This window comes from Thunnus maccoyii, chromosome 14 (genome assembly GCF_910596095.1).
Source record: "Thunnus maccoyii chromosome 14, fThuMac1.1, whole genome shotgun sequence".
In the NCBI taxonomy this organism is placed as follows: Eukaryota; Metazoa; Chordata; class Actinopteri; order Scombriformes; family Scombridae; genus Thunnus; species Thunnus maccoyii.
This window is the reverse complement of record NC_056546.1, coordinates 20,324,416-20,339,998: the sequence shown is the minus strand read 5'-3', so window position 1 is coordinate 20,339,998 and position 15,583 is coordinate 20,324,416. Positions and strand designations below refer to the sequence as shown.

The window sequence follows — 15,583 nt, the reverse complement described above, 5'->3', positions numbered from 1 at the left end:
ATGTTTTTTCATTATTATCTTTGAAAACGGCCGGCCTGGTGTTTTTTTTTTTTCAATGTTGTCTGGAGTTGGGACATTGTTGTTGTCTTAATGTGTGTTGACTTGAGTAAATGTAATGACAGGATCTTGTCTGTCCAGGCTAGCCCAACACTATGACACACTAGATAAGTTATGTGGTTAGCACAAGCACAAGTTGATCACTTCTAGCAGTCTATAATGTCACTGTTAAAACTTCCCTCCATTTTTCTATTTCTTTTTTTTTTGTGTGTGTTGGTTGGAAACCTGGAATAATTGTGCTTATGATGGCAAGCTGTCCTTCTGTTATATAAAACTGCAGACACCTGCAGTGGACCTTGATTATTTGTACAGATGGGTTTTGGCTGATTCCTGTTATTTCATAATTCCGCAGGTGGAGTGGTGTCTGGATAATATGACTCGTCTTTTTTTTTTTCGTCTTTCTTTCAAGGGTGTCACGAAGAACTGAGCTTGAACTTTTCATACCAACAGTTTTCTTCTCTCTTCCTTCTCAGGAAGCGTGTTCACTCAGATTAAATATTAATTGAATACAGGAGAATGTTTGTTTCCTGATCTCTCATTTTAAGTCTTAATTTGGCAATAAAAATGCACATGTTATGATTTTATTACATCAGTTAAAATCTGTTTCTCTTTAGAGCTGTCTTGCAGTTTCAAGAGGGAGTAGGTTAAGAGACTGTACACTGAATGGGCTATTGTGAGGAAAATGATGATGAATGATAATGAAACACAGACTGAAATACTGAAAGGAGAGTTTGAAAGAAGCACAGTTGTTGAAAATACAAACCTTGAGGTTTCTCTCAAGTCATTAGTTATTAATAGGCTTGTGACTAAGAGGGCTATGAAAACATAAAATCCACAAACAAGCCAATGTGTTTGTCATGTCGACATTACAAGTTGTTGGAGACCAAACTGATTAAGCCTTCCTCTGAAGTGAAAGTGTCACTTCATAGGTGTTTGGATAAAATACAGGAGCTTCAGAGTTTGAAACCTCATTTTCCTTTAAAGGAACCTGCTTTAGGCTTCAACTACAGTATTTAGGTTTCAACAACTGCAAATATACAGTTATGAAATCACCAATAAAATGAACAAGACAAACAGGAAAACATGTCCTTTAAGAAAAAAAGCCCTGCAGGGCCCAGGAGAGCGAGGGAGCCCTGGTTCCTCTTAACTGACAGTTTTACATCTGAGCAACTTACTACATGCATTTTTTACTGCCATGTTTTCTTGTCTGCTGTAGCCGATAATAAGCCTGCATCATACAGTATATGACATTTATATCGGGCACAAAAGTGTCATTATTATGGCCTGTAATTGCAGATTATAGGCCACTTCAAAGTCAGACACTGAAGTGCCGGGACCTCCATCCAGCTTCCCTTATGTGAGAGCGTATTTCTGGATTTTTTCCAAACATTTATCCCACATGAAAGATGATCCAAAGGCGACCTCTCCCCTTTTCCTGCATAATAAAAGTAGAGCAGAATTCCTCCACAATGCCTTTCATTCTGAACTAACCCACCAGTAACACATGCCCATTTTCTGTTTTGATGGAGATCCATAGATTGAAGGGTTTTCTGCCGCTTCACTTCAAAATGACTTATAAAATAAGACATGTTGTTTTAGGAGGATAACGTTTATACTGAAGTTCAAGTTTTTACTGCTCCTGGAATTTCAAGAATTTGTGATGTGGAGATTGTTTCCCCCCCTTTTTTGTGAAAAAGTGAATGTGCTTTTTGAAGATGGCAAATAACCAGGAGCCTATACATGTCGAACCACAGGGGGTGGACAAAATAATAAAAACACACAATTGCCCTGAAGTTAAATAGCAGTTTACTGAAGCTTGTTTTGAGGCTGTAGTTTGTGGTGTTGTTCAGCATATATTATGTATAATTTAGTGCTTGTGACCACTGTGTCTCTCTTTGGCAGGACCAGAAACTGAACAGTATTCATACACTAAAATATGACCCTGCAGTACCTCAGGTATGCTGCATATTAGTTAGTTTGTGATAATTTGATTAAACACCAGTGATCACATGTAGGTGTTCACCAACACTCACTGACAGGGCCGAAATGCTTGCATAACACTGCACACTACATTAAAGAAAAGCCTCTAAAAGCTTTAACAGCACATTAAGAACTTCATGAAATTGGGACTGAGCATTCAGTCAGAGTTTCACCGAGGTTCTGTGACTCTGACGTAATATGAGTACAAACCACACTCTTCGCTGGCTTTGCCTCAAGGCCCTCGCTGTATATTTTTATCATTACTTGCCAGCAAATGGCTTGTGTTATGAAGCTCAGTGCTCTCCAATTGTCTCTGGCAATATCCTTCCGCCTCAGAATGGATGAAACATGTGAACATCAAACGGCCCGAGCACAAGCCTGAAACAAAGACTGCAATGTGAGCACTTGTGGTACGGTTACTGAAGGAAATTACGCCTGCCATTAAGGCACGTTGTCATTTTCAGAGCAGTGTGTGTGTGCTGTCAGGACATGTGTTTTGATTCTCGCCCTCCACTCCCTCCTGGAAGCATGCAGTTCTTCTGGCCTCTTTTATTGCAATGTAAACCCCTGGATGGAGACGTGAGAGGACAGATGGAAGGAAGTTAAGAGACCACATGTGTTGAACATTAGTCTCTTCTTTCTCTAACAAATAGGCACAGTGAGATTTGATTTTAAAACCTGACAGTTACTGTTCTTCGCATAAAAGTCAAATAAAAATACTTCCTTTGTTTCAAGTGGGATGCTGTTTTGACCTGTCCTGTCTGTTGCCTCGAGGGTTACAGTCTAAAACACACACTCTTCCTTTCTACCCTTTCATCCATTCAAAGAAATTTTTATAGCCATCCAGGGTTCATTTATCAGCGATGCTTTGGTTTGAATTTCGCTCGTTAAAATTCACTTGTAATGGATGTAGAAAGAAAACAAGCACAGCCACAGGGACATTTAATAGCACACTGTTCAGCATCAAGTGAGGTAGTTCTAACAAACGCTGAAATGTTGGACTGATTTTATTTCAGTTATGTAGAGACAATTAAAATTCCAGATAAACTGCGTAGTGCATTGGCAAGCTTGCCAAAAATCATCTTTGATTTATAATAAGATTATTTCTGGATAACATACATACATGTGCAGAATATGAATAATAGAGGAAATATGCCCAGGTAATGTACAGTACTGCATCTACTGTTTATAAAAGAAAAACTCCCTTAGTAGAATGAATGGCGCTATAACAATGTAAGCCAGTACAAAAGAACAAATATACAGTATATGATGGAAGATAAACATGTGGCATTCAGTATGTTACAATGTAAAAACCAGCAACAATATTTCCAATAAATTAGAGCCGCAGGAGCACTAATGTCTTATAGGGATTTATCATCAGTACAGCGGGAGCAGTGCATCAGCCCCAGGGCCAACCCTGAGCTACACAGAGATGATCTATGATGGACATAAAAATACAAACAGCAATAACAAAAGAAGTTATCCTTCTGTCCCAACCTTTTAATTTAGCTTTTGTTTCGCAAGTAAATCTAATTAATGCATTCAAGCTCACTCAAACATGAGATGTAGCTCATACTGAACCAACTTAATGAAGATTCTATTATGTTTTCTGCCATATATTATTATATTCATAACATAACTATAATAATGGCTTGTCACTCTTGTTTGGTTATTTTTACTATTGTCAAACCTCAAAGCATATTTGGCCACTGAGCAAAGGCTGGCCAGCGACTGGCTACAAGGGGATGAAGGTGATCAGTAAACTCAATGCCCATTATGCACTCTTCCTCGCTCCTCTTTACCTTTCTGTCTCTAGCCTTCCTCCTTTGGAAGAGCGCTCTCAGAAGTTGTAAGGTGAAACCAGAACTTGGACCCTGGCCACATGCTTGGCCTGAAAGGTGCGGTCAGTGTATTCAGACATGTCCACGTCGACGCTGATCTCCTGCGGCCCACGCAGCTGCTGGACCAGTATCAGCTCACCAGTCTGTCTGTCTGAACGCTGCATAGCAAAGATGGCCCGGGAGTTTCCCCCAACTATGCCGAAGCGCAGGCTGTCGGGCCCGGTGCGCCCGGGGGCGGCAGCGGTGGCCATACGGAAAAGAGTGGCGGGAGTCTGCAGGTTGGAGGGAAGGGACAGGTAGTGGAAGGAGACGGTCTTAGGAGCCAGGTGGCAGGAGCGGCTGTCCATGGGGCAGGGGTTTCTCTCACACTGACTGCAGGGGGAAAACACAGAACAGAGTAATAAAATGTTTTACATTCTCTGTGTATTTGACTGTTGTCACATAAATGGGCTAAATGGTTATATAATCAAACTATCCCCGTGGGAAAGTATATATAGAGCCAAACTCTTTTCTTGTGACTTAGAGAAGTGACGCACAAACAATACATAAGAGGTCAAGTGAACTTAATTCTTACATGTAGGAACAACAGGAGAGAGAGTATAAACTTCCATCTCTGTGTACTCTCAGATCCTGCATATCACCACCATGCTTTCCCTCTCACAAACACTAACTGTGTCCCAATTCAAATATTAATGTGTACTACATACTAACATTCATGTAACTGTTCTGTCAGTGAGTATACAAGAAATTAATTAACTTTTCCACTTTGTACTCAAAGGAAATTAATCAAGATGTCAATAAAAGCTTTAAAAAGAGGAAGCAAAATATTTTTCCAATACATTTTTTTTTGTTTGTTTTCTGAAATATTACTGGAAATGTGCATTATCTGCAATTTGTTCCATTTCCTTTAAGCATTATCTGTGTCCCAAATTCATACTACTTACTAATTCTGGGCAGGTTTTCAGTACTGTATGTAGTGTGTTCATGCTGGAAAAATGATAAAATAAAGTACACTCAAATCTCAAGTTGATTTATAACACTGGCATTATTACGTATTCTTAACTTAGTGTCTTTTCCAGTCTAAATGCATTAGTATTAGCATTAGTATATAGTATTTACTGTAATTGGGACTAAGCTACTGTCTTACTTGATTCTTTGCTTTCTCCCTTGTTACATGTGTTTGCCAAAATATTTATCCATCCCCTTTGCCGGCAGTGGAGCAGTATTTCACCACATTGATGGTTCAGTAGGAGCAGACAGAGCTATGTTTCATTCCCTTAAATGAGGCAACTTGATGATGACTAGCAAATAGGGAGCTGGAAGTTGTAATGTCTCTCAGCATTTGGCCAGAGCACAAAAGTTCTAGGTGGTTTTTAAGAAAAAAATTACGTCATCAATTGAAGTTCTGCTGAGCATGCATGCTCTTTGTCAGAAATGGTTTGCGTCACTATAATGCAGCTATAAAAACAAATCTTATTTGTATAGTGTTGGTGTTATAGTGTAAGTATATTGGTTATGTTTACACTGTCCCATATTAGATCTGGGAACATAGTGACAACCATACAACAAAGGGGCAAGGAACATGAGCACTCAGTCAACAAAACAAATCAACGGTTTGACCAGATTATTTCATCCAGTTAATTAAGGAAGGTAAAATGAAAGTAAGAGCATCTGAAATGTTGGTGATAATCCATCATTGCACTGGAAAATCATGAGCACAACTACTAAGTATGGTGTCAATGGTGAACCAGAGAGTTGGTTTGAAAACTGTGATAGTTCATTACTAATTATTATTCATATGTTTTCTATTAGCCTTTGTTTCTCTTCCAAATAAATGTGGCTAACCTGGAAGTTTGTCTAAATTCTGTATAATGGTCTGGCTCCTCATGCTTCTGACTTCCTTTTAGTGATGTCACTGTGTTCCCAGATCACAGCAGTTAACTTGTTGAGTACAATGTTATTTCTACCAATGGTAATGGTGCCCAAAACTACCAAATTAAGACCCAAATTGTTTGAAATCTGAATTTCTCTTGAAGTAGTTTAGCTGGTGAACCCTATAAATGTAACGCCTTCCTCAAGGGCGCCTTAGATCCTGACTCACTCAGTATGCTGGTTCACTGGCATGGATCATTATTGACACACCTGAATGGAACACAGCAATCATTACTTTTATTACTGCTTTTCCTGCTATTTACAAGTCATAATGTCCCCCAGGAGCCCATTACACTCCCACTGCGTCTCACAGTTGGATCTGATTTAGTACTGTATGAAGTGGGTCACTGGAAAGTTGAAGCTGCCAAAACATGAAAGATGAAATCCCATTTCACTTTTTTCAGACAAAAAGTTGCAATCAAACAGGTCAAATTGTGTTGTATCCACTTACAAGGGAGACGTCTTGACATAGCTGATGTTTCCATGGGAACGGGGACACACTGGGTTGACGCACTGAAAGCCTCCCCCCATGTTGATACAAGTTGTGCCTTGACTACAGTTGTGCTGCTGGCTTAAACATTCGTCCACATCTGGAAGACAAAACAGCAGAGGCATGTAAGAATGAGAAGCAGGGAGAGAGACTTGCCAGACTGACTCCCTGCTTCCTGGTTACCACAGTCTGAGCAGGGGGTGCAGTGCTCTGGTTGTTTATTTGGTTTTTTAGTTTAGTCTCCCACAAACGCTTCATGTCCTAAAGATCCTTTCTGCTGGGAAAGGGTGAGGTCATTCATTCCACTGGCAAGCATTGTAAGCTTCAGGGGTGCAAATGGAAGTGGTAGCGAGGTTTGGGACTGACAGACACCTCTGCAGAAACTAAGAGCTCTGTTGTTGAAGGCTTCTCGTCCTTCTAAATCGCAGGTATTCCTCTCTGGAGCTACATACCCGGCCAGATCTGCAGTTGGGGCCTTCTGAATGAGCCTTTGTCCTCTGTTCCCTCTTGTTACTCACCCTCACAGCTCCGCCCATCTGGGAGCAACTTGTAGCCGCTGGGGCAAGAGCAGTGGTACGAGCCTGGGACATTGACACACTCGTGGACACAGAGCTTCCCTCCTTGGTCCAGCCGGTAAACTTCACACTCATTCACATCTGTTAAGAAACAGAGAAGGAAATGTATGTCTGCCTAAAACACACATCTCATGACCAGGCAGGGGCACTGTGTGTACTGGAGGGAAGAAATGTAGGAAATGGAGATACTGTTTCTGTCTCCCAGGTTGTCTTTGCCTCTCAAACACCTTGGACATTAAAACATTTAAAGCAACTACATGAAAATTGTGATTTCAAAATGTTACTCCACCAATTACATCTTAAAAGCAACTGAACTGTGACCTAAATGGATGCTAATCAGCTTGTGACCTCTCGAGAGGATTATTTTGTTTGTCACAGACTGGCTCCACAGATTATTCTCATTTGTAACCTTATTATTCATTAGAGGAGTGAAAGATTCAGGTATTTGGGGCCTGTTCTTTTCACCAGTAGATGGTGTGCGGAGTTGCACATCAGCCAGAAAGCCCTGGTAAAGTATAACAGCTGTTTCCTATCCCGCTGAGATATCGTCAAGCAAGACACCGGCTTGAGGGAACTGCTCTGTAGCTGACCTCGTCCTCACAGTGAAGGGATGGGGCAAAATGAGAGTTTCCCCACAGGAATCAATTAAGTAACACATAATTACAGCTCACCCTGGCAGATACTGTTGTCAGAGGTGCCACTCATGTGAAAGCCCGCATCACAGCTGCAGTGTTGGGCTCGGTTCACTTGGGCACAGCGAGGCCTCCGGCTGAATGCTGGATCATTCATGACACTCCACTCAGGCGGTGCTGCATTAAAAAGGACAAAAGCTTAGGACTCTTCACCTGAACTGCGTTTTTGACATTAATCTAGTTGTACTGACCTGTCTGGGTTTGGTGCTGGCAGTGTGAGCCACTCCAGTTCTGAGGGCAGGTACATTTGTACTGGTTAACACCCTCCACACAGGTACCTCCATTTTGGCAGGGGTTACTTGCACACTCACTGATGTCTGTGGGCGCAGGAGAGAATTATCACTCTGGTCAAACTGTTGAGGAATTTAAAGTCCTTTTAGCCATCTCAAGTAATTTCAATCTGGACCTTGTTAAGGTTTTTTTTCTCATTATACGAATGGATACTGAACAAAGGAGCAGCAGTTGCAATTTCAGTCAGTCACATTACAGCTACTGTCTTACTGTCTTGGAAATAAAAAACATCTCCCTTCAGTTTTGTTGCTTCCTTTCCTGCTGCTTTAACACCTTCTGACGTAATCTTTGCTTATGTCTTAAGGTCTTTTTGTCTAGATGCACTGCTGTGTAAAGTGCTAAAAATATTTATAGAGAGATCAGGATTCAGTGTAAAATGCAGATTTAAGAGTGTGGTTGTGTTCTCTCTTTTCGTGGATATAGATTTTTAATTCAACTAACTAAAAGAAATTGTTAACTGGGGAAGGTTGTCTGGTCTTAGAGGAAACACCACATGCTGTGGTTGCTGCTGGGGTTGATTTTTAGGTCTGTACTGGAGAACAGTGAGTCCAGACACCCGACACATGAAGTCGCTTTAGTGAAGCACTTGATGAAATCTGTTCAGAATAGAACTTTATAAAGGCAATATAATGGGAAGAAAGGTTTCTGTATGAAACATATATGAAAGTCTATGATTCTGCTCTTCCCAGTAAACTATTACTACTGACTTTAGGTTTAGGCTTTACTTTTCCTAGAAAAGAGAAGAGTCCCTTGTAATGAAATACAGAGAAAATGAAAGAGCCTCTGTGAGCCTATCCTATCTTCTATCCATTCATGGGGCAGCAATGGGTGTCCGCCTAGTTTGATAACTTATATGTAAGATTGAGAGACTGGACAATTATTATGGACACATGAATTAGCCAGTAATGCCCTTTTATTTTTTCCTATTGTAGAAAAGTATCTGGATGGTATCAAATTGAGATTTTTATTTAAGTATACTTATATTGTTTTTTTAAATCATCTGCCTTTTGGAAGTTAGATGAAATGCAAAAGCAGTGTTGTTACACTATATGGATGTACTATATACCATGTTTTACTCATATGTGAACACTTTCAACAAGGCGTGAACATCTTCATTGAAAGACAGTTTTGAAGGCTTTTTCTTTTACTGGTACAAACAGTTGTGAGGTACTTTGCTGTCAACACCTTCTCACAACAATTTCTCAGACTTATAGCAAATGGACTAATGTTTTCATGCAATCCTCATTCATACTTCTTTACAAGAGATGTTTTGGGCTTCACTTCACTATTACTGTCAGTGCCTTTGGCAGTGAGCAACACATTCACTGTGACTGTGATATGTGTATGCATTGAATACATAAGTCTATTCAAAGCACAGATCCGTTAATTCATCTACCAACATTTAGTTTTTTATTATATTTCAAAGCATAAAATATATCATTATTAGTTAATTATTCAGTGGCCTAGAAGTTAGTAACCTTGTATGAAGTCACAGCAAACTGTTCACAACAACAGTAAATAGGACGACACAGGTTTGGTACTGTCTGTCAAAGGTACAAAACAAGTGGATGAATATCACATCATGCCCTATGATCTCTGTTTCTGTGGTCTCTGCAGATGTTCAAATGATGAAGCAGCCTCTGCTCTTCAGCGCTGAGGCTACAGTATACTGGATGACAACCAACCCCTTTAATGTTTATTTGGCTTCCCCAGGGGCCACCACATGGCCAAAACATGAAAAGACCCACTTCAACCTGCTAGATATTTTTAAACTCTTTTTAACTTAAAAGATTTTCACACTCTGTCAATACTGCTTTTTAAGCATGACTAAATTTAGACTTCTTGTGCTGGGCTGAAAAAACATGAACAGAGATAATACTGTGCAGAGTCAAGCCTTCTCGTGTTGCTTTAACCATGAATGTCAATAAACATATGTTTGTGTGTGCCACTTGGAATTTTTGGAAGAGTGCCACCACTGCAGGCTGAAGGGGCTATCGATAGCATGCTTAGCATACTTCAGTGCTATCAGACCATGGTGTGGATATAATGTCTGGACCAAACCTCGTCCAGTGGGACTGCTGTCAAAGAGGCAGGGAAACATGAGCAAGAGAGAGGGGAGGGTTATCTTACAGTAGCCCCACCGCTGCTGTTCATGAGGAGTAGAAACCTGGTGGGGAAAGCACCCCACAGTGGAATGCAGTACAGGTGTTTTCCTGTGTTCAGAGACATTTAATGCCATTCTAACGAGGGCTTCATTCAGTATGCCGAGGAACTCCAGACATCATAAAGAATGGCTCTTTTCTTTGCCTGTTATCTGTGTGTGTGCGGAGCTCCATTTGGCTTCTGGGCTGATGTCTCTTTCAGCCTCTTGACTCAAATGTAACTAACCTTTGTCACACACATGGGTAAATATATGGATCTACGACAGGTTAATAAGCTTGGCTTTGATTTATTTTACTCTACAAACTTTCAAGTAAGGGGAATCACAATATGTCTCACCTTTACAGACGGCACTGATGCCCGTCCAGGTGCCGTTGTCCCGGCAAACACGTGTGGCCGAACCGATGAGATGGTAGCCCTGGGAACAAGTGAAATGGACCTCATGTCCGACAAAATACTTTGAGCCAAACTTCGTTCCGTGAGCAGGGGCTTCCAGGGAGGGGCAGGTGGTGGGAGCTGTGGGAGAGAGAAAGAGAGCACGAGAGGAAGGCTGGTCACATGTGGAGTAAGCCTCCCAACATCCTCTGGCATTCTCTGCCTGGGGATATACACGTGTCACTGGGCAGTTCAGAGCCTTCATGGGAAAGGACGGTTCAAATGCCTCATTTACAGTCAACCAGCAGAGGAGCGGCCATTTCTATGAGTCAGAATAATACCAGCAGCCAAATGTTATGCTATGTTTCTGGCTCTGGAAAGTTTAATGCTTGTATAACGCTTGTATAATATATAATGTAATTACATTACATAACATTGTGAATGGATTAAATTTTTGACTTTTATGAGATGTTGATGCTTCCTCCAACCAGGAGGATTGTGAGAAAATGTTCCTGCTATTCCAATTCTTATTCCTATTGCTATTCTTTCAATCTCAAGAGAAAAAGGCACAGATACTGATCAGACACTGTATAATAAGTCTAGCATGGCCAGAACTCAGTCATGTCCAGCTCAGGTTTGTAGTATAATGAAAGCCGTTTTTTATATCAGATGTTTTCCAGACCAACATGAGCTTGACAGAGGTCAGGAGAAAACACTGTGTGCAATATGTTTTTGTGTGTGTTGTAAGAAGGGAAGGAAAACATTACAGATCAAATTATTATCCATATTATTTTCCTAATTAATTAATTATAACTATATCTAATTCAAAAAATATATTTTCATATGTGGGTTTTTGGATTTGATCTTGATCATTAAAAGCAGGTGGTGAATAATTTCACTTTTGTCCTTTCATTTTGTTGAGCCTTTATTGCTGTAAATGTAAAATATCAGCTTCTTCCTGTCCTGCCAAGAACTCTCCACAGAGTTATGGACTGCACTGGTCCATCACCAACAAATTGGCCTCAGCATCTCCTGCCAAACAACACAATTCCACAAATCCACTTCCCCTGTCAAGTTCCCAGCTCTGTAACTGAGATGGCCTTGCACTGTTGGATGAATATATAATACCATAATAAAAGGAGCCATCTCTGGATTTCTGTTGTCACTGGTTTCGAAAAACATTGTTTGATGATCAACCTAAAACAACTGAATGTTCCTGAAATGTTGTAAATTTGATGTTTCATAATCCTTCTCTGATTAGTCATTCATTGTATTATTGAGCAAAGCCTCATTCGCATCATGCTTGCATGTGCAAGTTTATACAACGTGGATCTTGAGGATTCCAAATTAAAGGACTACTTTTTTGATATTTCTTTGAATTTCTTTGAATGATCCAAACAGAAAACAGCCATCACAGATTAAATAATGTCCTGCTCATTGGTGCACAGCCAACCATTTATTTATATGATCAGCACACCAGATACAGACATACAGTATATTCTGTATTTTCAGTATCCTATTCATCCAGTATGCTCATTTTTGAACCAGGATAGTCAGATGAATGTGTATTAAATATGCCTAAAACATCCCTTTTAGACATTTTTATATTTTATACACACATTTTGCAGGTTTGTCAGTGTTACTACAAAATAGCAGAATAAAATGAACCACATAATTTTAATCAACAATTGTATTTCTGTCACAGACTTGAACACTTTCATACACCTTAGCCATCTGTTGAAAGACCTACAAACACTGCATGCATACATCATGATGTTGTAAAATAATATTATTATTTCTATCTTAATAGAAACTGAGCACAGTTCAAAATTTCTGAAAACTTCTGCTATATTATGAAACTATTTCAATTTATCATTTCCAAAAATAAAAGTCCAATCTACACTTTTTTCTTGTTTCTGAAAACTGAATTCCATACTTTTCCTAACCTACTTTTATTACATATTTAATTGTCATTGTCATCATTTCAGTGTTGCAATGTTTTGCAATGAAACTAATATATACTCATTTACCAGTTTATTAGGTCCTCTTAGCTAAAGCTAATGCAATCTAATCCTACCATTTCTATAAATGTACTCTTCTTTCATTAATTTCACTCAGTAGTTTGGTGAGAATAGGCTAAATGTCACTTTTATATATATTTTATATTTTATTTATTTCATTGTAAAAAAAAAAAAAAAAGAAGCTAAATTGAATATTTATTAACTACTGCATTTACAGTAATAAGACATTGATTGATTGAAGACAGTGATTGAGGACAATAATGAGAGCGGTGGTGATTGGTGATTGATATTATCAATTTATTACTCACCAGATGACTGATCTGCTTGGGGCAACTTAGAGACAGAGTTCTGAAGCGTTGCCAGTTTTGACTTCATGATCCGGAGGCCTTCTGTAAACCGTATCTCCTGGCCTTTCAGAAATTTCTCCATTTGACGGAGCACCCCAACCACCTGGTGCTTATCCATGCATGTCTGTGAATAAAGCATGAGCACGATGAGCAGAATTAAGAACTATTAAGGGTCCTGGCAAACCATTTCAAAATGCAACGACTCTCATGAAAATGGGAGCAGGGGTAAAGGTTACTTCAGTTTAACGGTCGTAAAATATGAAACATGAGCAGGGAATAAACATTAATCTGCAGCTGTGGAGTATGATGTAATTGAAACTGAATCTTATTGGTGGGCACATGGTCTTTATGGTTACAAATATGTCATTCTTATGGGTTCCTTGATATTAAAATACTCTTTATGACTTTGATAAGATGTATTAATGAGATGCTTTTTTACTCTACATGCATAACTCACCATATTTTTTCAATACACTACACAATTTTTGCTCTCCACATTTTTCCATTAGTCCTCATAGCACTCACATGTGAGATATTCTATCTCTCTTCTTCTCTCCCTCACTCACCCCTTTTCACTTACTACCACAACTCCAGTGGCAGACACAGATGGACAAAAGCTGTCTGGCAGATGTCAGTGGGACATAAGTCCAAAATGCTGTTCCTCTGTATATTTTGCATGGCGGTAGGAAGGCACATGCTCATTGGATAATCCTGAATGGGCAGACTCAAAATAGCATGGGTGCCACAAGCAGTTACTTGAGCGAGAGGGGTTGTCAAGCCATTACAAAGTTCCTCAGAGAAAGTGCCTCTAATCCTTTCAGAGGGGTTTATTAATCACATGCTCATTGTAACAATTTCTCCGGTGCAGCATACCTTAAATTCCTGCACTGGCATTTGGAGGTCTTTGTACAATAACAACTAGCTTCAAGACATTAAAATTCATTGTGCGCATAGTTTGGACCTGTGCAGTTGTTAGACAGTGGTCTCCTCCTTTTACATGCCCCAGGCAAAGGGGAAATGCCACCAGCTGACAAGACATGAGAGGACTCATATCCAGATGCTACAATGAAACTTCTTTTTTTTTGCACATGCAAAAAGTATGAAGTAATTTCTCCAGTGGAAACTATAGATGACTGACAAACTTTACAAAACTTAAAGTGATACAGAGAGCGAGCACACAGCCACAATAGATAAAAGCTAAATAAAGTGCTAATGCAGAATAAAAACAATCACATTTTTTGTTTGTTGGGTTAACATTCTACATGAAAATCAATCACTTTTCACCAAATGGGAGTAGCCTATATGAAAATTTTCTAAAGTGTGGTTTAGTCAGATCTTGAGATCTGCTTTAATAACACACTCTATTGAGACAGTTTGCCCAGATTTCTTCTCTTACACAAGTCAGTTGCTTTAACTGATATAAGATACATAAGCTCTTACCTGAACGGCAGCATGGCTACTCTGAATAGCAGTCAACCACAGCAAAAGCAAACACCTGCGTCGAAAAGACAGTGCCATCTCTGTAAGTCCAGTAACAATAATGCAATACTGTCCCCTGTTAATGTTCCCCAAGATTTAGTTTGCTTCGATAAAAAATCCAAAAGAGCAGTTATCTCATGTGACGGTCCGTCCTTTGGCTTAAAAAGTTGGAGGATGCTCGTCAGGTGTCTGAGACAGAGATGCGCTCCTGTCTCTGGATCTGCGCTCTTGGAAAGTTTAGCCTCTGTGAGCTCTGCACGCCACCTAGGTTTCCTGCAGCAAGAATCCCTCCCACCGAGATACTCCCAAACACAAGTTTCCACTGCATCTCTCTGCTGCTGACATAGTTTCTCACAGTATCAAAGTAGCTGCATATATGCTGTACATATTGCACTTTATGTTTTGTTTACTGCCTTAATTCTGTATGCCTATATATGATTATGACTATTATTATATATGTATTTTGATATATTTATATATTCTGGTAAGTGGATTGCTGCCAATCCAAGTTTCGTTATGTTAACATGCAATGACAATAAAGCATCTATCTATCTATCTATCTATCTATCTATCTATCTATCTATCTATCTATCTCTCTCTCTCTCTCTCTATCTATCTATCTATCTATCTATCTATGGCAAATGACGCGAGTATATGCCTATAACATTTGTGTTTGTTCATATAGCTATTAAATGTACAGTAGGGTCCAAAAGTCTGACACCACTGTCCCATTCACTTGTATTTCTTAACCTACAATGACTGTGTGTTTAGAATAAGATATGCAGAAGGTTAAATGCACGTTATGAAATGGTTCGTTATCTCTGATTGGATAAATTGTCTAAATTCACACCTGTAAGGGATACACAGTTAATTAAGAGGTTATGACCTATGACTGTTAAAGAATAGGCCAAATTTTTATACATTAAAATGCAACACATGATATTTTTTATTATTGGGAATAGCTTTAACGAAACACCCACATCACTCTTCGAGCTGCTGGACAGCAATATGTTTCTTGACTCGGTGAAAAGCAAAATATTACATGTCCTTAAGGGGTTTGGTTTGTAGAGTCAGAGCGACACCTAGTGGTGAAGTGCAGGACTGTGTATAACACACAACAGAGAAACGTAACTGGAAATTAAGCGACGTTTTACCTTTTTAAATATTGTCAGCCTGGGTCGTTATAACTGCGCAACACACGCAGTCATAAATTAAAACGTTGATTTACGATAAAACTTGAGCGTCGCACATGCTTCATTGTTTCAGATGTTGACAATAACTGACAACGCTTTGAACCAATAAGAATCGCGCTTGTCTCTCCCCGTGCGATGTTTGACCAATCG

The 15,583-nt window shown here is 39.5% G+C and overlaps 1 protein-coding gene across 3 annotated transcripts; it reads right to left on the bottom strand.

The window, feature by feature from the left end:
* Positions 1 to 3,026: 3,026 nt before the first annotated feature.
* Positions 3,027 to 15,488, bottom strand: LOC121911857 (fibulin-7). 3 transcript variants are annotated; one of them, XM_042433750.1, is made up of 9 exons: positions 15,395 to 15,488; positions 14,202 to 14,256; positions 12,723 to 12,885; positions 10,358 to 10,534; positions 7,759 to 7,884; positions 7,547 to 7,684; positions 6,819 to 6,956; positions 6,262 to 6,400; positions 3,027 to 4,250 (listed from the first exon to the last, which is right to left on the bottom strand). In XM_042433750.1, the coding sequence occupies exons 3-9, from the start codon at positions 12,877 to 12,879 to the stop codon at positions 3,878 to 3,880; spliced, it is 1,248 nt and encodes a 415-aa protein (XP_042289684.1). In that variant the 5' UTR covers positions 12,880 to 12,885; positions 14,202 to 14,256; positions 15,395 to 15,488; the 3' UTR covers positions 3,027 to 3,877. The 3 variants fall into 3 exon arrangements, with proteins under 3 accessions (XP_042289684.1, XP_042289683.1, XP_042289682.1); XM_042433749.1 differs by lacking the exon at positions 15,395 to 15,488 and adding an exon at positions 15,221 to 15,377; XM_042433748.1 differs by lacking the exon at positions 15,395 to 15,488 and having other exon boundaries at positions 14,202 to 14,770.
* Between the last annotated feature and the right edge of the window lie 95 nt (positions 15,489 to 15,583).